Source organism: Ornithodoros turicata, chromosome 10, assembly GCF_037126465.1.
Source record: "Ornithodoros turicata isolate Travis chromosome 10, ASM3712646v1, whole genome shotgun sequence".
Classification (NCBI taxonomy): domain Eukaryota; kingdom Metazoa; phylum Arthropoda; class Arachnida; order Ixodida; family Argasidae; genus Ornithodoros; species Ornithodoros turicata.
The window spans coordinates 29,906,202-29,930,237 of NC_088210.1; the positions used below are offsets into that span (position 1 = coordinate 29,906,202).

At 45.9% G+C, this 24,036-nt stretch overlaps 1 protein-coding gene across 2 annotated transcripts in view; it reads left to right on the forward strand.

Annotated features, from left to right (window-relative positions):
* LOC135369817 (polyhomeotic-proximal chromatin protein-like) overlaps nucleotides 1–24,036 on the forward strand; it is a 231,890-nt gene that overhangs the window by 168,181 nt on the left and 39,673 nt on the right. For both annotated transcript variants that reach the window (XM_064603359.1, XM_064603360.1), the window contains exon 5: nucleotides 22,084–22,465. In XM_064603359.1, the coding sequence (XP_064459429.1) occupies nucleotides 22,084–22,465 (382 nt within the window). The remainder of the gene's footprint in view (nucleotides 1–22,083; nucleotides 22,466–24,036) is intronic.

Consider the following 24,036-nt stretch of genomic DNA (forward strand, 5'->3'; position numbering starts at 1 on the left):
CGTTTGCCAGGCTGCTTTGCCTCCTTCCTGCGCATACCTATATAGCAGATTGATGTATAGGATCAGGTACTGTGGAACAAGGGTATGCTGCAACTGCGGCCTCGTGGAAAACATTGAACGCATCCTTGTATACCCTACACTCTTAAAAATGAACTTCACCGCATAGCACGCTCCTAGCCAACCATTATTTCGAATGATATCGTTACCTGCCCTGATTTGTTGAAAACGGGAGGCGTACGCCTTTTCTGTGACAATTATGAACAGCATAAGTGTCAAGAAACAGGCGAAACTCCGGAAAAAAAAGGTGTCAAAAGGTGGTAACTTCTATAGTTACCACATAGGTCAACATATAGCCTCTGATAAAGGGTGTAAAAGGGTTGTAAAATCAATTATCATATATCCAAATTGCTACAAAAAGGCGTACGCCCCCCTCGCTCACCGAATCGGTAGCGGTAACCCTATCATTCGTAGGGTGCAGGTAGAACTTTGCAACCTTTTAGGCACAACATACACTCTTAGAAATGAACTTCACCGCATAGCACGCTCCTAGCCAACCATCATCTCGAATGATAACGTTATCTTCCCTGATTTGTTGAAAACGGTAGGCGTACGCCTTTTTTGTGACAATTATGAACAGCATAAGTGTCACAAAAAGGCGTACGCCTCCCGTTTTCAACAAATCAGGGAAGATAACGATATCATTCGAGATCATGGTTGGCTAAGAGCCTGCTATGCGGTGAAGTTCATTTCTAAGAGTGTATGCGACAACTATTACCTCCGAAAAGGTGTAACTGCTCCACCCTTTTTTTCTAAGAATGCAGGCCCTTGTCAGAACCCTGTACATTACATTCGAGGTCTTCAAATATTCATGGAGTTCCTCACGACTATACCCTGCTTGCTCCAGACGCTTTAGTTACCTAAACTCTGTTTTCCAATGACCTTCGGTGCTCCTTTCGATGTGTTGTTTTGCTTCATTTCATCCTTTTCCGTTTTTGTATTGCACAACCATCCTGGACCACCTTACCAGTTTCGCGAGCGACGCGTATACTTAACTCATATTACTTCATCCTCACATCGCTCATTGTATATGCCTTATGCATGAGGGCACACTCTTAAAAGAGAGCTTCGCCGCATAGTACACTCTGCGCGAACCATTGTCACAAATCATGTTGTGATATCACTTCACTTCTCATTCCAAGATAGAGGGGACGTACGCATTTTTGTGTCAATTGTCATATATCCAAATTGACACAAAGAGGCGTACGCCCCCCTCTCTCTTTGAATCAGAATCGATAACCCTATCATTCGCGGTAATGGGTGGCGCAGAATGTGCTGCTCTCTTAAAAATGAACTTCACCACATAGCACGCTCCTAACCAACCACCATCCCGAGTGACATCGTTCTATTCCAGGATTTGCTGAAATCGGGGGGAGGGGGGCGTACGTCATTTTTGTGGCAGCATGCAGTTCATAATTGCCACAAAAATGGCGTACGCCCCCTGTTATTCATCAAATCGAAGGAGAGAACGCTGTCATTCGGGATTATGGTCGGCTGGGAGCGTGCCATGTGGTGAACCTCTGTTTATAGAGTGTATTGCTTATCACTTCTGATTCGAAGAGAGAGGGGGCATACGCCCTTTTGTGTCAATTATCACACACCCCAATAGACACAAAAGGGGCGTACGCCCCCTCTATATTCGAAGTGATAACCATCTCATTCGCGGCAATGGTGGGCGCAGATTGCGTACTATGCGGTAAAGTTCTGTTTTTGCGTTGTAGGGTACCATATATCCCAGAGGTGGGAGTCCCTCTGTCACCGTCGTCACCTCTTCGTTGTTGTTGTTCTTGTTGTTGTTGTTGAACCGTTATGAATTTACGGACCCATATTAGAACCAGCATCCCCACACCCCAGCAGCATCTCTCACGCCCTTTGCACAAGATGAACATTATCGAAGTTCACGGCCCTAATCACGCCGGCCTCCGTCATACGCCGTGGACCCCCCTGCTTGGTCGTGCAACCTCAGACGTGACCCGCTGCGGGGCACGATCGCCAATATCACCGCAGCTACTTGAAGAGCGCTCCAATTTTTGTCGGTCCTCTTTCCCATCGGCGAAAGGGCTTCGAGCCGTCGGCTAACCAAACATCTTCCCACGGGAGGCTGTGGCCCGCATCAGTCTCATGTGTCCGACGGCGTCATGTCAAGTTCTCGCTCGTTTAGTCCCAATTACGCAGAACCAAGTGTTTGTCTCACGTAAGGTTATGTAACGCGGAAGCCGAGACGGAACCTAAAATGGGAACATGCACGGCATAAAGCGTGTGAATCCGCGCTCGGAAAAGACCGCTTCCTATAGGCATATTAATAGCTTCGCAAATATGTTTTCCCTCCATTAGTCGCGGTGTGTACGTTCTCGGTGCCGTCGTCGTCTGGTTGATTGGAGGACCCTGCTCTCGAGAGGATGGGGTGCGAAAGAACTAGTTTCAGGGTGATTAGATTTCTGATCATTATCTCTGATGCAGCGATAAGCCGTTTTGTAGTGAGAATCGTACTGTAAAGTAACAACAACAACAACAGGGATTCGTGTGAGCTTGTAGGAGTGAATATTTTCCAGTGTTTCCTAAAACGTCGGAGTGCATCCGTACACGATGATGTGGCAGGTGCCTTCTTTCAAACCCAGATTATTAAATTAATTTCAGTTAATTGCGTTTTATTGGTGGTGGTGGTGAAAGGGCGTGAAAGGGGGTGGGGTGCGTTTTATTACCTCGTTGCAGAATATAGTACGCTGCAATCAGCTTGTTATTCCTGAACACTCCGATAAAATGCTCCGATGTGCTGTAGTGCCACAAAAATACTGCGGAATACGTCCCAAAAATGTCATAAAACACGAACTTCCTGGACTTCTTAGCCGCGTACAAGATCAGGACGCTCCTCGGGTCGCCGTGCTTCAACAAAGCGTCATCGAACAAAAGAGAACTTAGCTAGTGGCTTGCACGACAATGCATATTTAGGCACTTGAAACAACGTTATTACAAATTATATATAGCCATATCAACAATAACAATAAATGAAGGAGAAGTGATGATGACATGGGATGTTTCCACGTGGTAAGCCACAGGACCCTACACCACTTCAGAGAGGTTAATATGAGATGATGAATTATGGTGAACGCGAAGCGACGAAATTAAATAGTTTAAACTTTTATTTCCATTTCCTACTTTTTGTTGTAGTTTTTTACTTTTATATCACTTAAACGGGAGAACACATATGTCGCGTGCCCCGGAAGCACAATTGAGCACGAATTACTGCAATAATCGAAAGTATAGCGAACCTGCGGAAGTATAGAAACTCTCTTCCCGCTCGTGATATCCAATTAGTGGGCGACAGATGATTTTTTCAACGGATGAGAGTGCGTGGAGAAAGCTGTCGTATTATCATAGCAGCGCAACATGCCTTCACATCTCACTGCTTCGAAAGATGCGTCGAGCCAAGATGCGTGTTCTCCGTATGCAACACAAATTGCGTTACGCACCTGCCCCGTTGACTCGGTGAACCCGTAGAAAGCAAGTGACCCGCGTCTCCGAAGTAACTTCACTTCCGATGAGCGGAGGATAGCACGCGACACCTGTTGCTTTAGTTTCACCTGTCCCGATAGCCTTTCCCGTTGGATTATACCATGGCTGCGCTTCTGCCATTGTCTTCTCCATTGTCGTTTGGCTGATTATACAAGTGCGCCAACTGTGTATCATATATCTTTATGCGGCAGGAGGCAGCCGTTTTGACACCCTGTGTGAGTGTGCAGCCGGATTTGGAGATGCACGAAAAATTCTAGACTCTTATAAATGAACTTCACCGCATCGCACGCTCCTAGCCAACCACCATCTCGGATGATATCGTTGTCTGCCCTGATTTGTTGAAAACGGGAAGCGCACGCCTTTTTTGCGACACTTATGCTGTTCATAATTGTCACAAAAAGCCGTTTTCAAGAAATCAGGGCAGATATAACGATATCATTCGAGATGATGGTTGGCTAGGAGCGTGCTATGCGGTGAAGTTCAGCTCTAAGAGCGTAGGATGGGAAGGCGGTGATGGTGATGGTGACGTGATAAAGGAAAAAATTAAAAGATAAGAAAGAAATGGGGATGTGAGTTTCGACGAAGTCGAATTGGCTACCCCGGTACGCTTACACTCAGAAAGTACAAACAGATGATGAGATGATGAGAAAACAAAAAGATGATGACTAGAGAAGAATAGAGATGATGATGGAGTTCAACATGTAGCTCAAAAGTTTCGACCAAGTGAATATAAAATTATAGACTCGCTGGGGGAACACACAGAACACATTCAGCGAGTCATAGTAGGTCCATAAGCCCGGTTGTATCTAGAAAATTGGATTGGATTGGATTGGAAAAGAAAGAAAAATATGGAGAGGTTAGTCCCGACCCAGTCAGAACTGGCTACTCCAAAACGTGTTTGTTGGTAAACAAAAAGAAAGAAAAAGGTCAGCTACGAAAAATAGGACAAACAAACAAACAAACAACCAAGCAGGATAAAGCATAAAGGAAGACGAGTGCCCTCAAGCCCTCAGCCCTCAGCGCCTTGTCGAACGACGGAGGACCTAACAGCTTCGCGATGTCGATGGGAAGGCAAAGTCGACTACTGGATAATTTGTAAGGCCTTTAAGTCGGTTTCCTCTACATGGTGATGGTTCAGTCTGGTTTCTTCTTTTCCCAGACTATGAGCATTGGAGTAGCCAGTCCTGGCTCGTCCTCAGGAACTGAAAACGCGACATGTTTCTTTTTCATGTCTAATCTAACCTAATCTAACCGCCCCATATAAATATGTGAGGGGAGTGAAAGGTATATGAGTATGAGCGAGTGAAAGCCAACAGGTTTCTAATATTGTACGCGAGGGAAAGACTAAGCTGTGAATGCACCCCTACCAATGTTACAGCTAATTAACCCCACTTTAAAGTAACCCTTCCAAGCACGATAGATATCATGCGTGCTGACTTATCAAGAAACTGAAGTTCTGTCGGGCGCCTTTGAAGGTATATCTACTCGACTCAAAGACTCGGGTCGGACGAGTAAGGCACATAAAGTGACAGTAAATTCCATGTATTCTGCGTCAGACCCCCTCCCCATATTTTTTTTTTCTATTCTGGAGATTACAGAAAACGCAATGACCCGCAAACGCCATCGCCCCATTATTAGCGTAAACTGAACGTACGTGCCGTCATGCGCGACAAACAAGTGGAAAACGCATAAGGATGTTGCACCCATTGGGTCTTGAAGAGCATTAACTGGAGGGCCGATGGAATACGGCGATGCCTATCGCACAGCCTCCAGGCAGGCAGGCTATGACATGTCGTGCCCATTTAATTCATTCGGATGAGAGGCACAAAATTACGGGACATTTCGGCAGTGCTTTCTGCGTATATACTTAAGCCAAGCCGAGAAAAACTGGGCTTCGTTTACGAACAAGCAGCCTTATACTGCCAGAGTGTCTTATCGGGAAGCGCGCGCAGTGCGGACCTTCCATTAGCCCTATTAATTATGGTCCATTAGGTAAAGACCTAAGCGTTGAACGTAAAGCAAACGACGAAGGCGGTGACAGTATTGGTGGGGAAAGAAAACCAAGGTCTTTGTACGGGTAAAAGATTTGCAAGGAAGATTGTGGTTTGCGACACAGCCTGAAGCTAAAAAAAAAAGTTTGGGCCAAATCCTGGGCTACATCGCGCTGCTGCAACGCTTCGCACCGTTCCCTGTCGGTTCGTAATCTTTCGTCGCAATTTGCGTAATGACTGCTGAAAACCCATAGCGAGCTCGCGAGCTTTCCTTCACGGTGCGACTTGGTCCTACTCAGCACGCTGAAGTCACGTCTGCGCTGACACGATGAAATTCTTGGCCACTCTCTGATACGTCCTATATGAGTCTGCACAACGATTAGTAAAGGAGTTGTCTTTTTCTGTATTTCTTCATAATTTTCTGTGTCTCTGCTGCTTTTATCTTAATTTTGTTTGATTATTTGCTTGCTTTTGGGAACAGCAAGCCTATACATCATGGCTAACCTTTCCCTTCTGTTTTCTCTTCTTTTTTCTTTGTCAGGATTAAACATATCCCCCCCCCCCTTCTTATAGCGAGACTTCGACCTCTGTGCCCACCTCGTCTTCTACAACTCCACTCTTCAACTAAGCCCGTCGTGCTTTGAAAGAACATGTTCAAAGTGGCCCCCTTGAAACACGCATTACGTAACACGAGAAGTGCTACCTACAGCTGCTGCATGTGATTTCTGCAGCCAAGCCCTCTCATTAGAACGCTGGTTCAATCCCGGCCGAGAACGGTAGCAATGTGAGGGAAGTAAACATTGCTTCCAGCGCCGTGTGTCGGAGATTTCCGGAAGGTACCTACGGACATGAAGATTGAAATAGGTATAACAGTCAGACAGCGGCTGTACACATCAGTTCATACTGGCAGCGGGCTTCTGACACAGCATAACATGAACAATCTTGAAGGACGAAGCCTTAAGACGGGTATAGAGAGAGAGAGAGAGATCACAGAAATGCCCTCAACTATCCTTCTAGACTGGCCTGCGTGACATGGTTGCTGAGGCATACACCTCCCACATTCACAATCTCCGATCTTTTCAACGGACGTACTTATCGGCGGCTACACTCATTCGCAGACTTGTAAGTCAAGGGTCCTCCTCGAATGACAATCACGAACCAATCGGCCGTCGCCTGGACGACAGCCAGGAATAGTAAAAGAGGCAAAGGGCAGTGGAATCTCCAGCAAGGTGTGTGGGAAGGTCTCCTTCCAAAGCCCGTATTACACGACCCAGCGATGCGCAGCCAATGGTTGATGATTTCGACCCTATCAAATTACCCACGGCTCTTTTGGCACGGACTCTCGGACTGTGGAAAATCATGAGTGAACGCGTGCGTTGATGCTTTTTTCTGCTCTGGTAAATACGTATGTGTGTAAATACACGTGGGTAAGAGATACGGGATTGACGTCGGACAGGAAGAAAAACCAGGTCATGGGTCGACGCTTGAGTTGTTTCCATGCGTAATATTGAAGATATGTACACAGCATGCACTCTTAAAAATGAACTTCACCCCATAGCACGCTCCTAGCCAACCATCATGTCGAATGATATTGTTATCTGCCCTGATTTGTTGCAAACGAGAGGCGTACGCCTTTTTGTGACACTTATGCTGTTCATAATTGTCACAGAAAAGGCGTACGCCTCCCGTTTTCCACAAATCAGGACAGATAACGATATCAACCGAGATGATGGTCGGCTAGGAGTGTGCTGTGCGGTGAAGTTCATTTTTAAGAGTGCAATGTAACTAAGCTTTAAAGTTTCATGCGGCATATCTGTCGTCGTGCATATCTGTCGTCAGAGGGTTTGTCAGAGTTTTGTCTAACACGTTCTTGTTGGTTATTGTTGGCTTATACAGGGTTTTGTTGGAGAGAGGAAAGGTCACACAAATGAAAGGATCGATTAATGTAAGACGTAGAGCCGATGGGGGGGAGGGGGGTAATGGCAGGATAGGCTCGCCGTACAACAGAACTTCAGCGCATAGCACGCTCTGTGCCAACCATTGCCAGGAATGACAGTGCTACACTCTTAGAAATGAACTTCACCGCATAGCACGCTCCAAGCCAACCATCACCTCGAATGATATCGTTATCTGATTTGCTGAAAACGGGAGGCGTACGCCTTTTTTGTGACACTTATGCAGTTCATAATTGTCACAAAAAAGGCGTACGCCTCCCGTTTTCAACAAATCTGGGCAGATAACGATATCATTCGAGAAGATCGTTGGCTAGGAGCGTGCTATAAGGTGAAGTTCATTTTTAAGGGTGTAGCGCTTCTGAATCGAAGAAAGATGGGGCCGCATGCCATTTCGTGTCAGTTTGGATATATTATCATTGACACAAAAAGGCGTACGCCCCCCCCTCTCCTCTTCGAATTAAAAGCGATAACCGTATCGTTCGTGACAATGGTTGGCGCACACTGCGCTATGCGGTGAAGTTCAGTTTTCAGAGTGTAGGAATGCAGCTCTTATGGAAGATTCGAACCTGGACCTTTGCGATGTTCCTATGTAATGTAACGAACACTATATCCCTGACCGGATCAGGAGGGTCCAGGTTCAAATGCTGGCGCCGGCATTCATTAAGTTTGAAGTGAACTAACTCGCATGTACTCTTAAAAGTGAACTTCGCCGCATAGTAGGCTCCTAGCCAGCCATATAATATCGAATGATATGAAATGAATGAATGATATGAATGCAAATGGAGGCGTACACCTTTTTGTGACAATTATGAACAACATAAGTGTCACAAAAAAGGCGTAGGCCTCCCGTTTTCAACAAATCAGTGCAGATGACGATACCATTCGAGATGACTGTTGGTCAGGAGCGTGCTATGCGGTGAAGTTCATTTCTCAGAGTGTGGTCGTTCAAAATGTACCGTCAAAGAGTTCGATGCGTTTTCGGTTGCCGTATGAGCCTTTCCCATGGCCATGAGTGTCGGGGTGGATGGGATTCACAGACACTGCTAATACGACACAACTGTCGTCCCTACCTAAGGTTAGGTTACGTATACTAAATGATATTATATGTATTAAATTCTACATCAGAGGAACCGTACACTCATATACGAAAGTAAATATGTACGCATATGTGTAAGAAGAAGGGGAAAATATAACTACTAATATGGCGGAAGGAGCCGCGGTGCCAATAGAAAACTTGACAAAGCCTCCAAACGCTCGTCCTGCGCTCCCATCTTCAACTGTGATTGACTGATTGATTGATTGATTTGAAGGAAAATTAAAACGGAGATATCAGGTTCTTGAAATTTGCTCTGTTATAAACAGGGAGTTACTCGTACATTAAGAGAGGCTTCGGATCGCTCAAAGGAAGTTTCGCTTTCGAGTCTAACACGCTCACACGGCAGATCTATAAAGAGAGGAAGCAACAACAAAAAAGAAATAAAAAAGAAAACGATATATCGAGACAAGGTGGCGCTGTCGTCGGTTAAGGTCAGGACCAAGAAGTCGAAACAAATGCTCCGGTTCGACCTCGGCACCGTGCGTGTGACACGCCTTGCTTCGGTGGGAGGAGGTTTCACCTGCGCCCGCTTATTACAGTGATTAAGCACGCCGTCTGTACTACGGAAGGCTGCGACATATCGGGGGCTCCGCTAAGGTGCCAATTAGGCACCGGGGGAAGAAAAAAAAATCTCCTGCAGGTGACCGCGCCGTGGCCAGCCTGGCTTTCATCCCCCGGGCTGCTGCTGCTGCCGAGTATGTGTCTATAAAATGCCTGCGACAGGGCATGGGCGGTGTGCAGTTCTGGGAAATTATGACACTGCGCGCGCGGGTCTGCTTGGATACTTTAATTACCGCAGGGGGGCGCAGTGTGGTATGTGAGGATTGCTTTGGGGTCCGCGAGGTCAAATGGTGTACCGAATTCAAAGCAGTAATTAGAAGCTCGGTGTTACATTTTATGCTTGAGGATATGGAAGGTCGTCGTCCTGGGATATCTGATTCGAGTGTAGCCAGAATTATGATTAGTCACGGCGATGTGTCTGTGTTCTGGTCCTCTCTTCCCTCTTAGAAAAATGGGTGGAGCAGTTACACTTTTTAGGAGGAAATATCTGTCGCATATGTTGTGCCTAAAAGGTTGCACAGTTCTACCTGCTATACCTATACGAATGACAGGGTTACCGTTTCTGATACGGAGAGCGAGGGGGAGGGGGTAAGCCTTTTTGTAGCAATTTGAATATATGCCAATTGATTTTATCACCCTTTTACACCCTTTTATCAGAAGGCTGGCTATGTTGACCTAGGTGATGACTATAGAAGTTACCACATTTTCACACCCTTTTTTCCTTCAAAGGGAGTGAAAAGGTGGTAACTTCTATAGTTACCACATAGGTCAACATAGCGTTTGGTAAAGGGTGTAAAAGGGTGGTAAAAGCAATTATCATATACCCATATTGCTACAAAAAGGCGTACGCCCCCCTCGCTCACCGAATCAGAAGCGGTAACCCTATCATTCGTGGCAGAGAATGAGGTATGGGGCAGAACTTTGCAACCTTTTAGGTACAACATATGCGACAACTATATTACCTCCTAAAAGGTGTAACTGCTCCAGCCTTTTTCCTGAGAGTGTGGATTGAATGAAAAAAAAATGAAATGGAGATTGTGTTGGTGGCCCACTGTCGCTATATTCCAGAGCACATAAAGCTGACCGAAGCTCAAAGCAATTAAAGCTGTGTGACATGACTTAATGTTGAAGCTCAGAAGTACAGAAATTCCTGACGAGGGTTTCTTCTCATTTTGGATTTTGCGTGTCGTGTTATTTATGCGAGTAGATACAGTTGTTGTTGTTTTTAAGTGTTGAGAGAGTAGATACAGTACATACGTGAAGTACCTGGAATAGCTGCTTTCTCGGCTTGTAAACTCTTTTAGCCATTCTCAATCCCAAGAGTCGAGGTCATGCACACTGAGGGCTGCAACGAGAAAAGCAATGTACGTCAAGCATCGTATTCCTCAGTCACCGCGATCGCTTTATCACATTTCATAAAACCAACTATAACCGCATTAACCCCATATGCTGCTCTGCGACGTGTTACGACGAATAACATGACAAGGGCGTTTGCTGCTGTAGTGTTCTGGTTCTATTCGTAGATCTCATAAGGCTACTACTTCCTGTGGTCGACAAACTGAATGCCTATATCTACGGCACAAATATGTTTTGCAAACTGCATTTCAACTGCGCTATGTGTTGGAGCTTGCTTCTAAGGTGAATGTATTACCAATTCATCAATCACATTCGTTCTTCAATATAAATGCGATCCAGCGGCTGGCTCAGGACATGAAGGAGCCCAAAATTGCTCTTTCATTATTGTTGTGTTGCATTATACGTTATATTATACGCTCTGTGCCAACCATTGCAACGAATGATAGGGCTGTCCCTTCTGATACGAGGAGAGAGGGAGGCGTACGCCTTTTTGTGTCAGTTATCATGTATCCAAATTGACACAAAAAGGTGTACGCCCCCTTCGAATCAGAGGCGATAACCCTACCATTCGTGGCAATGGTTGGCGCAGAGCGTGCTATGCGGTGACGTTCACTTTTTAGAGTGCTTGCTGCACGCTCATGAAAGGTAATGAAGGAAGCAAAAAGAATCAGAAATAAGTGTAGAAATACGCATGCTACTCTCGAGGAACAGTGACTGTCGAAAGTCACTTACGCAGAAGAGAGATCCCAAGAACCCGAAGAGTCAAAATACTACATTGTCCGCCGCCATATATCTTCAAGAAAGGGTATCAGTGCGTCCAGATCGCGCCGTCTATGGGGTGGTCTGCTTATTATTGGTTGTGGAACAGGTGTGTTGTCACTGTAGAAGCGACCCGTCGACGGTGACAGCCGCCGAAATCGGTTTTAATCGGGCCAGCGATCAAACCTTATTTATGATCCGCGATTATAGAGACACCCCTCCATTAATCTACTATCCTTATATCAGTTTACAGGTCTGCCACATCAACAGCACGTGGTTGCTAGCACAAAAAACGAGTCATTAGCTCTAATAGCTCCCTTCTTCTTTATCCTTTATTTTTTTTTTTTTTTTGTCGGTCTTGGTAGGCGATTCCGAAGTGTCCACCGTCATATCGACTCGCGATGCAACATCATGCATATACACACTAAAAAAATTTAAAAAAATAAAAATAAACGAGAGAAAAAGTCCCTACGGCATCGGCGTAAATATAAGCTGGGTTAGATAACGTGCATTTGGAGCGAAAGGTGTCACGGCAATTTCAAAAACGTAGCCTCACAAAAATCGACGAGATTGGCCCCAGGTGTGCTCCGCTGGTAGACCTGCAAAAACTTGACTGCGATGCGGGACGGTGATAAGGTGTTACCGTAAACACAGCAGGCGAATCGCAGTGTCCGCGACAAATATGTCAGCGGCAAACACTGTTTTTATTTGCATAAATGCTTATCAAATGAGCTCGTGTACAAGTAAATGAGTTGTGTATAGCATATCACCGAGGACGCATTAAGCAACGTTTTCTTTTTTGTGTGTGTGTGCGTGTGTGTATGTGTCTCGTAAATGACAACTGTCGAGCGGGAGAACTGGTTTTAAAGTTTGCTACACCGGAATGCTCCAGGGTTGTTTTTTTTTATAGCACGCACGACGGTGTAGTATATGACAATTCGTTAGCGTGCTCCAAGAATACCTCAGGTAAATTAGGTCAGGTGTACGAACACCGTAAACATCACATTCTTGACTCCCTAACCGTCTCATCGTCCCTATCGTCCTGCACTCTTAGAAATGTGCTTCACCGCATAGCACGCTTCTAGCCAACCATCATCTCGAACGGTATCGTTATCTGCCCTGATATGTTGAAAACGGGAGGTGTACACCTTTTTGTGACAATTATGAACACCATAACTGTCCGCCAAGAAAAGGCGTACACTCTAAAAACTGAACTTCACCGCACAGCACGCTCTGCACCAACCATTGCCGCGAATGATAGGGTTTATCGCTTCTGATTCGAGGAGAGAGAGGGAAGCGTACGCGTTTTTATGTCAATTTGGATATATGATAAGTGACACAAAAAGGCGTACGCCTCCCTGTCTCCTCGCATCAGAAGCGATAACTCTATCATTCGTGGCAATGGTTGGCGCAGAGCGTGCTATGCGGTGAAGTTGCGGTTAATACTTTGCTCTCCCCGACGAACTCGTGCACCCTCATCATCCTCTCTGCCCTCCATCCGTCCGTCCTTTCTTTGTGTTTAGTGTTCCTGTTTTTGTTTTTTTTTTGTTTTTTTCTTTGGCTATAGTCGTGACGACGCCTACCTCTGTGTGGCCAACAACAGCGAGGCGCGAGCCTATCCTGCCGTTACCCCCTCATTTTTTAGAGTGTGTGCCTCCCGTTTTCAACAAATCAGAGCAGATAACGATATGATTCGAGATGACGGTGAGCTAGGAGCGTGCTATGCGGTGAAGTTCGTCTTTAAGACTGTGGGCCTATAAGCTGGTCGGCGGGAACCAAAGACCGCGCACAATAATCGTCAAGGTCATCCCACCGCAGATTAACCATAACTCTCTGAAGAACGAGTCTCGCAGTGGAGACTAACCAACGTCGATTATTCTCGTTGAATCACTATTTCGCTCACGCAACGGATCGAACTCTTTCCGATGATGAAGAGCCGAAACGTGGACCAACTTTGTCATTTGCGAAAAGAAGAGAAATATTTTCCTGTACAGAACAGGCCCCTTCGACGAGGTCTATACGGGGGAAGACCTGCGGCGTGCAGTCGCGACGACCCCTGCGAGACCTCAAGCCGAGGTCTTGTCACGACACGGGAGGTAGCCAAGCCGTCCCTCACGATCTTCTTCTGCACGTCTCGTCTGACGTCCTGACCGCTAGGTCTTCGGGGGTCAACCATTTAAAACAGCATGGGGGCCAGACCGGCTGTGATGTCAGCTAACTATATAACCCTGCAACGGTATCTATGCCACGAGATGCATGCGTGTGCGTGTGCGAATTGCCTAGTAAGACAATGAAGATTTCGGGCTAATTCGTATTAAGCGATTCCTGTTATAAAACGACGGCGTCACGCAGGAAGCAACTGCTCTGCAAAAACGAAACTTCCCCGCATAGCACGCTGAAGGCTTTCTCAGTTTGAGAGCTATACGCTTCAGGCACGTGATGTTGACACACGTTGATACGCGTGAAGTGTCTCGGGCATCCTCGACAATGGAGAAAGCTTTGCAGGCTTCAATCAATTCTGCTTACATGTGGCGGCGTGGTTTCTTCTTCATTTACCAAGGCAGCACAACACCTTGGCCCAATATTGGCCCAATATTGGCAATGCTGGCCCAATATTGGTAGAATTTTGGTCCAATATTGGGCCGACATTGCCAATATTCGTCCAATATTGGGCCAAGATGTTGTGCTGCTTGAGTATTGTTGTTGTCGACACCCACGCGATGTATTTGTTGATGAGGTGTGCGAATTTTTCTTTCTGAATCTTACTCGGTCAAACGCTCAAAAATAAACAAAACGCACTGTGACACGTATCACGCCAAATCTTTCACTTCTGTCCTCAATGTTGGACTGTAGATAATGTACTGTCCTGTGCTCTGATTTTCGTGCGCATCGGAGAAAAAGTCAGCATTGCATTATCCAGTATTAATTGACGTTTCAATTCGTAATTGCATCACATGCCTTTTTTTCTTTTTTTTCTGAACTTAGTATTAGTATAGTATGTCTGCTACATATAAGGGCGTACCAACGTCTGCGGTGGAGGTTAAAGCGCACTGGATACCTGAAAACCACCTTACAATGCTGAAAACACCCAACAGCAGACAGATATGTACATGGTTCTAAGACGGAACGTTTTCCGTTTAAAAGGTCCGCGCACAATAGAGACGCCGTTGGACCTTCTATTTGAACAACAAACTTGAACGGAACAACTCGAAAACAGAACAACCAGTTGCACATACGCGTAAATCTACGTATAGCCTGCAGCCCTATACTTCCTTGGAAAGCATTACTGCCGCGGTGTGTTACAGCTTTCGTCTAAGAAAAGGAGGGCTCTAACAAGTAGAGGCGTCGATTTCTAACGAAAAAGAAAACCTCGGGGACTCGAAGGAAAAAAAAAAAGAGAAAACGGAAAGGGGGGGGGGACATGGGGAAGATAATCACGTGTTCCGCAGACGCGGCCGACGGAGCTTCAGTTTGCGTGTGCGTGTGGTGAACTGAAGATGATTCTCCCCGAAAATTTCGTGCAGCATTCGGCGGGCAGTGGCTACTCCTGCTTCAGTCCATGGGGTCAGTATCGTTTTTGTTTTTCTCTGGCTCGAATCGCATATCTGGTGATGTTTCGGTTAGCAATATGTTTGGCTCCCTTTCATAACGTTTTCGCACACTTTCATGTGGCGGTTGTGAGTGGATGTGGCATATTATTGACGTCATCAAAGCTCGCAGTCGGGCAAGTGAGGGTAGTGCCACCTTGGTTCTAAAAAAAAGTTTTGTTCACTATACAAACGACAAGGAAGGGAGGAGCACGTTCGCATTATCGTTTTACAATAGACGGCGATTTATGACAAAGTGAACGCTTAATCTCATGTCATAGCTGAGGATTCATGTTTCGCTTACGTCCGTGAAGGACTAGTCGATCGGATGATGATGATGATGATGATAGGAGAAAAAAATGGAGATGTGAGCCCGCTCACTGCGGGACAAGCCACTCCATGTCTAATAGAGAAAAAATCGAAAGGAAAAAAAACCGTGTAAACGTCTAGCCGATCGGAGTTGTGACCACCTGTTCGTACTTTCATGCAGTAGCCCTCGTCGGGTGTATGTAGATATACACCGAATAGAGTTTCACCGCACAACAGCCGCAGCCGCAGTTAGCCGCATGCTCGCGGTCAACCGTCATCTGAAATGACATCGTCCTGTCCTCTGATTTGTTGAATACGGGAGGCGTACGTCAAATGTGACACTTATGCAATTATGTTAATTGCCACAAAAAGACGTACGCCCAACTATTTTCACAAGTCAGGAGTGATAACGGTATCATTCGGTGCAGTGGCTGGCCTTCAGCGTTGTACACTCTTAAAAATGAACTTCACTGCATAGCATGCTCCCAGCCAACCGTAATCTCGAATGATATCGTTATCTGCTCTGATTTGTTGAAAACGGGAGGCGTACGCCTTGTGACAATTATGAACAGCATAAGTGTCACAAAAAAGGCGTACGCCTCCCGTTTTCAACAAATCAGAGCAGATAACGATATCATTCGAGATTATGGTTGGCTAGGAGCGTGCTATGCGGTGAAGTTCATTTTTAAGAGTGTACACTCTAAAAACATAGCTTCACCGCATAGCACGCTCCTAGCCAACCATCATCCCGAATGACAACGTTATTTCCCTTGATTTGATGAAAATGGGGGGCGTACGCCATATCTTTGTGGCAATAATGAACCCGGTGTAATGCCACAAAAATGGCGTACGTCCCCCGTTTTCAACAAATCAGAGCAGATAACGATATCATTCGAGATTATGGTTGGCTAGGAGCGTGCTATGCGGTGAAGTTCATTTTTAAGAGTGTACTGTTCATATACTGAATCTGATTTATACGGACATGAACATTCGCAGTTTCTAATATCGGATTTCACGCGTATGCCAGACATAGCATTACGTCTTGTTCGTTAACTTTTTACTACCGTATATACTCCAATCAGGCAGAACGTGTGATGAGCCACGGCTCAGAAGTAACGCAACAATGAGACGCGTCTCTCATATACCGCTTTCATCTTACCAGGTGCATGAACGTTCGACGTTACGTCAACGCAGCGAAGGTCAAACCAGAAGAACCTAACGTATAGCACAGTCGGAGAGCCATCTTGCACAAATCATTCCTCGTAGTTATGGTTACGGAGTAGATGATGTCCATTCTCAGAAAAGCGAAACAATCGAATAGGTATTAGTGAAACTCCCACGTATAACAGCTGCTTGCCACATCTCCCATTTGATAGTGCTACTGACAAAACAAAGGAGAATTCAATACGTGGTATCGCCTTCCCTGCAGAACGGTTTTCCCAGTACACATCCTTCGCCATTATTGTCGTTGTTGTTTTCGCTGCGGCTGCCGGCAACCTGTTGCTCGTTTGGTTTGGAACAGCAACGGAGGTCGACAGCATATTTTGCAGGAGAGATTTCCAATAAGATTCTATTCGCAGGAAAAGTATCAGCGTATAATGTTCTTCCCTCTCCATTAGCCACTCAACTTAAAAGGGTTTGTCAGTTTGATACATGGGGTTCATCACACGCGTTGTACTGCACGGCTGTCGTTAACACTCGAACACACGTATGTGCCGCGCTCAGACGTCAGAGGAACGGCAGCTATACGGCGCCATCCCCATTGGTTCTCATAAGCACGTGACCTCTCGCGCGCGGTCCCATTGGCGGAGACGCCTGCAGTGACGTCAGAAGGCAACAGTGTTCGCGGCGCCATTTTTCTATGCGTCTATTATACTAGTACATCCCCTTTCTGCAAAACTTGTTATGTAGGTTCGCATAGACGCAAATGCCCATATTTTAGGTCTATCTGCAAAAACCTGGGACGCTGTAATGTAGCAACCATGGCGTACAATGTAGTTGCGGGCGCAAACATTCTGCCCTCCCCCCCCCCCCCTTGGAAAAAATCCTGGTGGCGCCTATGGTAGCAACCATTTTAAGGTGCGACTGTAGAGGGTTTTTGTGAACCGTTGGTAACGTTACCGTCAAGTTACCGTAGTTACCAGAACCAATCACAGCGTGCGTGACTCAGAATCTTACCTGCTGATTGGGTGCGGTAGACGTGGTAATTGGCCTACCGGGCTCCCGGTATAGTGTACTAAAGATCTGTAATTCTATCCGCACCAACTGAAAATTCGATATCTTGCAACATTTTGTTGACAAACGTCACAACCTGGACCTCTCACACAGCCATTACCGCATTAAGCCAGGCGAGCCCTATATATAAAATGGGTAGCGCCGTGGCTTGCCGTCTTGACCCGTGAGCGCATTGGAGAGATTCCATTCGAAAGCAGAAGACAGCTCTAAGATTTGGGATGGGTCCGGTCGACATTCGGGCGTCAGTAATGCAGTCTGCCCCACCCACTTCTGGCAGAGCAGCACTTTGGGCAGGGTTAGGCCGACTGACACCACAATTAAGCCTAACCGCGCCAGGAACACGCCAGAGGTCGCCGTCTGAGAGGGCACGGGTCCAAGGGCCCGGCGCCTGTACACACTCATGCGCGCGGACGCCTTCCCCCAGTGCTAGTTGGCGAAGAAGCATAATAAAGTAAAAGCGAACCGACCGAAAATAATACATCTGGCCCCTTCGTGGGCGTGTTTGGTAATAGCATGGGCTATCAATACCGATGTGGACGCCATTTTTGTTCCTTTGTTTGTGCTGCCTGGTGTGTTGTATTGGAAATGTACGGCGCTCTGAAAGTATGCGCATTCTGAAGTAATTGCGCAGAACTCCTAAGCATAATAATGTGTGTGTGTGAAAGGAAATTACCATTGTAGTGGAAGCGTAACGTTCATCGTCGAGCGCGGAGGGAAAACAGAGGGCTTGTCGACCTTCTGGCTCTGTGATGAGAGCCTCCGCGGCACTTCTGTCCCCACTGTGACATTGCGCGCATTCTCTAACTGAACGTATTAGCATTTCATAACGAATGTGAACCATTTACGTAGGAGAATCTACTTACTAAAGATCGATAAATAATTGAACTGTTTTTTAAAATAAATTCCAGTCACGCCCGCCCAATAACCCTCAAAGAAGCTGGAAGAAAGAAGAAAACTCCACTCACGCACCACTTTGTAGGATCTATATGTCCACATAAATTCAAACTGTCAATGACTCACCTCAACGATAACAAAAAAAGGAACCTGATTCTCTCATAACTTTCGCTGAACACTAAAACATACAAGTCGCCCACTTTATGGGACCATCCCCATAAAACTGTACCGATAACATCCCATATGCTGCGCGCATATGAATAAACACAATCTTCCCCATTATCGCTCGAAGATATGCTATACGCTCGTTCTATAAATCAACCTTCTAGATAAGAAGGTCCTTATAGTGAATGGAGGTGTGAGCTCCTATATACTCCGAGCACAGAAGTATGGAAGGAAGTCGTAGGTCGGCCGTAGGTGCTCGCATGCATATGAGATCCGCAACAGAAACTGCTTTGCTACTTGAATTACTACGCAAAGCTATACATGATGGGCGTTACTGGTGGCATTAAAAGGAACCAGTGCTGAAAGATGGGAGGGCGGGTTGTATAGTACTCGCTGTACTTGCCGATAAGCCGCGCAGTTATTGAGCGGACACGATAAAATTCAGACATAAAAACAAAGATGGGTTTGTACGTTGAACGTGGGATCGAGGGGTCCTTTAAATCGTCCCTTTTGCCTCTACTCGCTGTAATTTATTTTTATTTCTTCTCTGCGGAATGTGCGGAAGGGTTGGCGTAAAAAGAGATTTGTGGTTGACTGTTTGTTTTTCGTTTCGACATGGTCGATCACTGAACGACCATTTTCCTATGGGAGCATCGTGAATGCCTATCAATTATTGATTTTCGTTTTCTCCTTGTCTATTCAATTTTTTGTTTGTCTTTTTTCTTTTAGGGGCTGCAAATTATTGCACATTAGGTATAACAAACTGTGAATGAACGGTACATGCATTCGTAATTGTATGTTAACAACGGTTTATGCTACACTCTTAAAAATGAACTTCACCACATAGCACGCTCTTAACCAACCGTCATCCTGAGTGACATCGTTCTTCCCCTGATTTGCTGAAAACCGGGGGCGTACGCCATTTTTGTGGTATTATGCAGTTCATAATTGATATACAAAGATAGCGTACGCCCCCCGTTTTCATCAAATCAAGGGAGCGAACGTTCTCATTCGGTGATGGTTTAGGAGCGTGCTATGCGGCGAAGCTCTGTTTTGAGAGCGTATTTATATAAACTGTATAGTGCTACATAATGATAAATTGGTACACGTATGGCTGAGATTCACTTCCATGTTCTATTTTCCGTATTTCGTGCTGTGTGCAACAACACCAAACAGATGATAAACTGGGCGTCTAACTCACGTCATTAACCAAAAAATGGGGGCCTTTACTTCTCCACTGCTTCGGATGAAGAAATGACGGGAAAAAGTTTTTCCTGCACACTTAGCACCCAACCCCCATTTCCGTCGACGAAGTTCAAGCACCCGCGATCCCATTACGTAACAATAAAAAACACACAAAAAAAATCTTCATCCTCTCATAACAAGCGAGTGGAACGAGAGGAATAAAAAAAATAACAATAAAAACATCTTTTCAGAACTCTCAACTGAGGTATACTATACCTTTAGACCCTTCCCACGACTCCCCCACACATACACTACATTAAGGGACACAAGCTTCTTCCTCCTTTCCAGAACCTTCGGTCGTACACACGCACGAGCAGCCAGGCATGACGCCACTTCTGCTTCTAATATATACGTACATATAAACTGAGCAGACGACATCCGCCGGAAAATCCAAATTTTCTCCCCCGATTTTCCCTTTTTTCTTGCTCCCCGCCACCCTCACCGCCCTCACAGGCACGCAACATTATCGTGGCGAACAATAATAAACGCCGTTCCGTACGCTTGCGCACAGAAATGACGCGCTCCGCCATGTTGCTCTGCCCGCCGCTTCCGGGGACACCAGGGGGCGCAGTGCGTGACGTCACATCCGCTCATTCCGACTATCTACGCCTCCGCAGACAATGGAATAGTTTTCGTGCGTACACGAGTGAAAGTCAATGTCGTAGTGACCGTAATTATGTCCGAGTTTTATCAGAGAAGGTCGCGTGCTGCCGAGCATGGTCACGTGATGCCGTTCCGGTGTGACTGAGCAGCGAAGGGAGGAGGATTTTAAAGGGCCATTTTTATTTTTATTGTTCTTTAGCAAGAATAAGGCAGTGATGTTTCTTGGGAATATTTTTGTTTCCAGAGGATGTGGGGGTAAATTGGGGGCGTGCATCGGGTTTAAAGGGGAAGTGAAGCGGTTCCGGCGATTATATTCTTGGTAATGAGTGAAAACAGGAAAAGCGTGGTGACATTGTGTCGGAAAAGTGATGGAATGACATAAGGAAGGATGACCTTGCGTTCATTCATGGCTGCGTGAGACTTCCTGAAAAAGCGTGGATCATTCGGAAGCACTCTGTGTGTTGTATTGTCTCTGACGGCCAGAGCCGTATAAGCCTGTCTCTCTGAAGTTCATGTACAGCATATGGTTAACGTCTTGCGCTAGAACTCATCTATGTGTGCTGTGATGTCAAAGCCCATGTGTCTTTGTGTGTGCTTCTTAGTTTATAGCAGTTTATAATACCTGTTTGTAAGGGTTTATTTACTTCGCATGGCGCAATTTTTATTCGTTCTATATTATTATTAATTTTAAACCGATAGCTATAGCACCAACCATCACGTGACGCGGTCACGTGATATGGCCACGTGACGGCCCTGTAAAGCTCATTTAAACACGTTTGACAAAAAGAGAAAAAGAAGATGCAGCCAATTTCTCGCATTATGTAGTTTACTGCACAGCTATTAACTTTTCTGTTGCGACACATAAGTGATCACAAATAAATAAATGTATACGAAAAGCAACACAACATGTGTCCTTTACAATCCAGACAGCTGAAAGATGCGAAACATGTATTGTCTTCATCCTGCGTAGAATCAGCTCGATCGCCTCAAAAGTGACTATCGAATGAGAGATAGCTCGCATGATTTGAAGAGGGAGGGTGGGGGGTGCACAGGCACGTTTTTTTTTTCTCGTTTTTTTTTTTCTTCTTTCACCAAAGGCTAACTGTGCTCTGACTATTCTAAGTCTTGCTACTGACACCACACCCTTGCAGGGCGAATGAAAGAAACTAAAACACAGTAGCCAATGAATCGATCCGAATCGATCAGTCACGATAAACGCGTCCGACAAAGTCCAGCCGTCTCCGCTTCCGTAGTGCAGTCGATCGTTCTGCTCTCCTATTACTTCAAAACTAAAACAGCTCCCTTCTCAGGCTGCGTTTTTACTTTTTTTATTTATCGATTCATTTGCAGCCGCCTCGCCCAAAAGCTCTTCCTCACCTTTCCCCCCTCCTCTATGCCACCTCCCCGCGAACATCCAGGTAAAAACCACACCCCTACGCGCGTACGCAATCATGAAACAACAAAGCTCCGTTCAAGGAAGCGAATCCAAAACCGAAACTCCTCCCCCGGCGATTGAAAACAACGAACCTGTCCACTGCGCATGCTCCGCGACCGCAGCGCCTTCGCGTCGTCTGCTTCTCCTCTGCGCAGACGTGGTTTGTGCTTCAGTTATCCGTCTGCTTCGTTTCTTCTTCGAGTGAGCGGAGGTCGTGCTATCGTGCTTACGCTTTGGTTGATGTTGAATGAGATTATCAATGTGTGACGCCAGATTGACAAGTGTGGATTGTGATACGAGTGCATGGCTAACATCTCAACAGACAAACCTGCAACTACGAGTAACGGCGTCGCCGGCACGACGGTGAGCCGGCGTAAACGGTCGACGCCGTCGTCAGCGGCGGCTCCGAGCAACGGTACAGCGTTGCTGACGGGGGACATCAAGGTGGAAAGGCTGTCACCAGAGTCGGACGCAGCGTCGCCGCAGTCGTCGCCGTCCCCGGCCCGTGTGTTTCCGCCGGGGCTTGGGTTCGTGCTTGGACTGCGGCCAGGTCTCGTGCCTCCTGGACATCCCTTCCCTCCGGGCGTCAGCGCGGCAACGCTGGCAGCACCGGCGCTCAAACAGATGGAAATGATGACCAGGAACTACTCGGACTTCATGCGATCGCTCGCAGCCAAGTACAACAACCCTACGGGCCAAGATGGGTAAGTAGTGATTGTCATCCTCCTTGTACCACACACACATGCTTCAGTTTGGCTGCAGAAAACTGCGAGGGCTTTTAAATACATGCAGTTTCGGAACTCGCTGCTCAACTTTGCTTTCACGGTTCTGACTGGTGTGATGTATTCTATAACCCTTTTTTTTAATTATTATTCTTATATATTGATTTAGCGATTCATGTGGCACTGCATTGAAAGTGCGGAGTGAGTCCGATGCATCACTCATTCATCATCATTAATTTGTCTGTTGTTGTTGTTGTTGTCGTTCAAGGAAATCGACCTTGTTAGCCTGCATTCAACTCTAACACACCATCCAACTTCCTGACTTTCAATCCTTCCCTCGAGTTTATCTAAAAGGAATATCTGAAAGAAAAAAAAAACATCCTTAGCCACACAGTTTGTCTTCTGTCGCGATTCGTTCATCGTGCTCCTATTCTTTCACACCATATACCATACAGAGATCCATGAATAACCAACCTTTGCCCGAATATATATTTTCCCGCATACAACGCAAGCGAACCAACACCAATCGGATGTCATGCCACCCTAGACGCGCGCGAGTCTCCAGCAATCCGAAAGGGGCAAAGCCGCTCACGCATACCAAATATTGCATAAAATCGCTACAAATCTTCGTGAAATCTTCGTGACAAACACACGTGGACGGCTTGATAGAGATCGCCCCACATTTATTCTCCGTCGTATAATGCCACCATCAGAAAAGAAAGATTCATTGTGACCTTTGCTGACATATATATATCTAAAAAAAAAGCTACCAACAGGTACCGCGATTAATCAAGCATCGCAACCGTAAGTCTCGAATCTTCACGGATTTCTCGTCCAATTTGCCACCTCGCGAGAAGTAGCCTTTATATTGCAAAGTGGACGAGCAGGTCCATGTACACACATTCCATTCAACTTGGTTCCTATACGTGTACCATATACAAGCAGTGTGCTAAGTTGACAGCTGGGTCCGTGTGTGTGTGTGTGTGGCAGTCAGTTTGTCACAACTTGAATCAACCTCAAAGTGGTCAGGCCTTTAGCTGAAGTGACGGTCACGGTTTGCATTTTATGTAGCGTATAAATGTAAGACCTCGTTTTCTTGTGCACGCCAGATTATAGTGCATTGAAGGGCGTTTAATTTACCTTCTTCCAGCATCCGTTTGTCGCTATATACAGTCTACCTCATACTTTAATACGAAGCCTCTCTATACAAGGACATATATATTACTTTAGAATGCCTTTGTTTTTCCTGTATGATAATCTTTTAACAGACAACGGGCTTTGTGGATCTCCGAAACACGTTCGAGACGTCTTATCCTCTCCAGAAAAGGAGGAAGTTTTTAAGAGCCTTAACTATACTGACAGGAAAAACTGAAATGTGTTTTCCAGTCGCGAACTCTGGAAACCAGATGCCCCTTTCTGATAATTACGGTATACGATTGTACTGGGAAGTTAACCTTCGATTTTTACAGATCGAAGTTGGCTTTATTCGAAGTGACCTTCGATTTATACAAATAGCGCATCGTTATCAAGCTCGGTTTTCCTTCCAATGACTA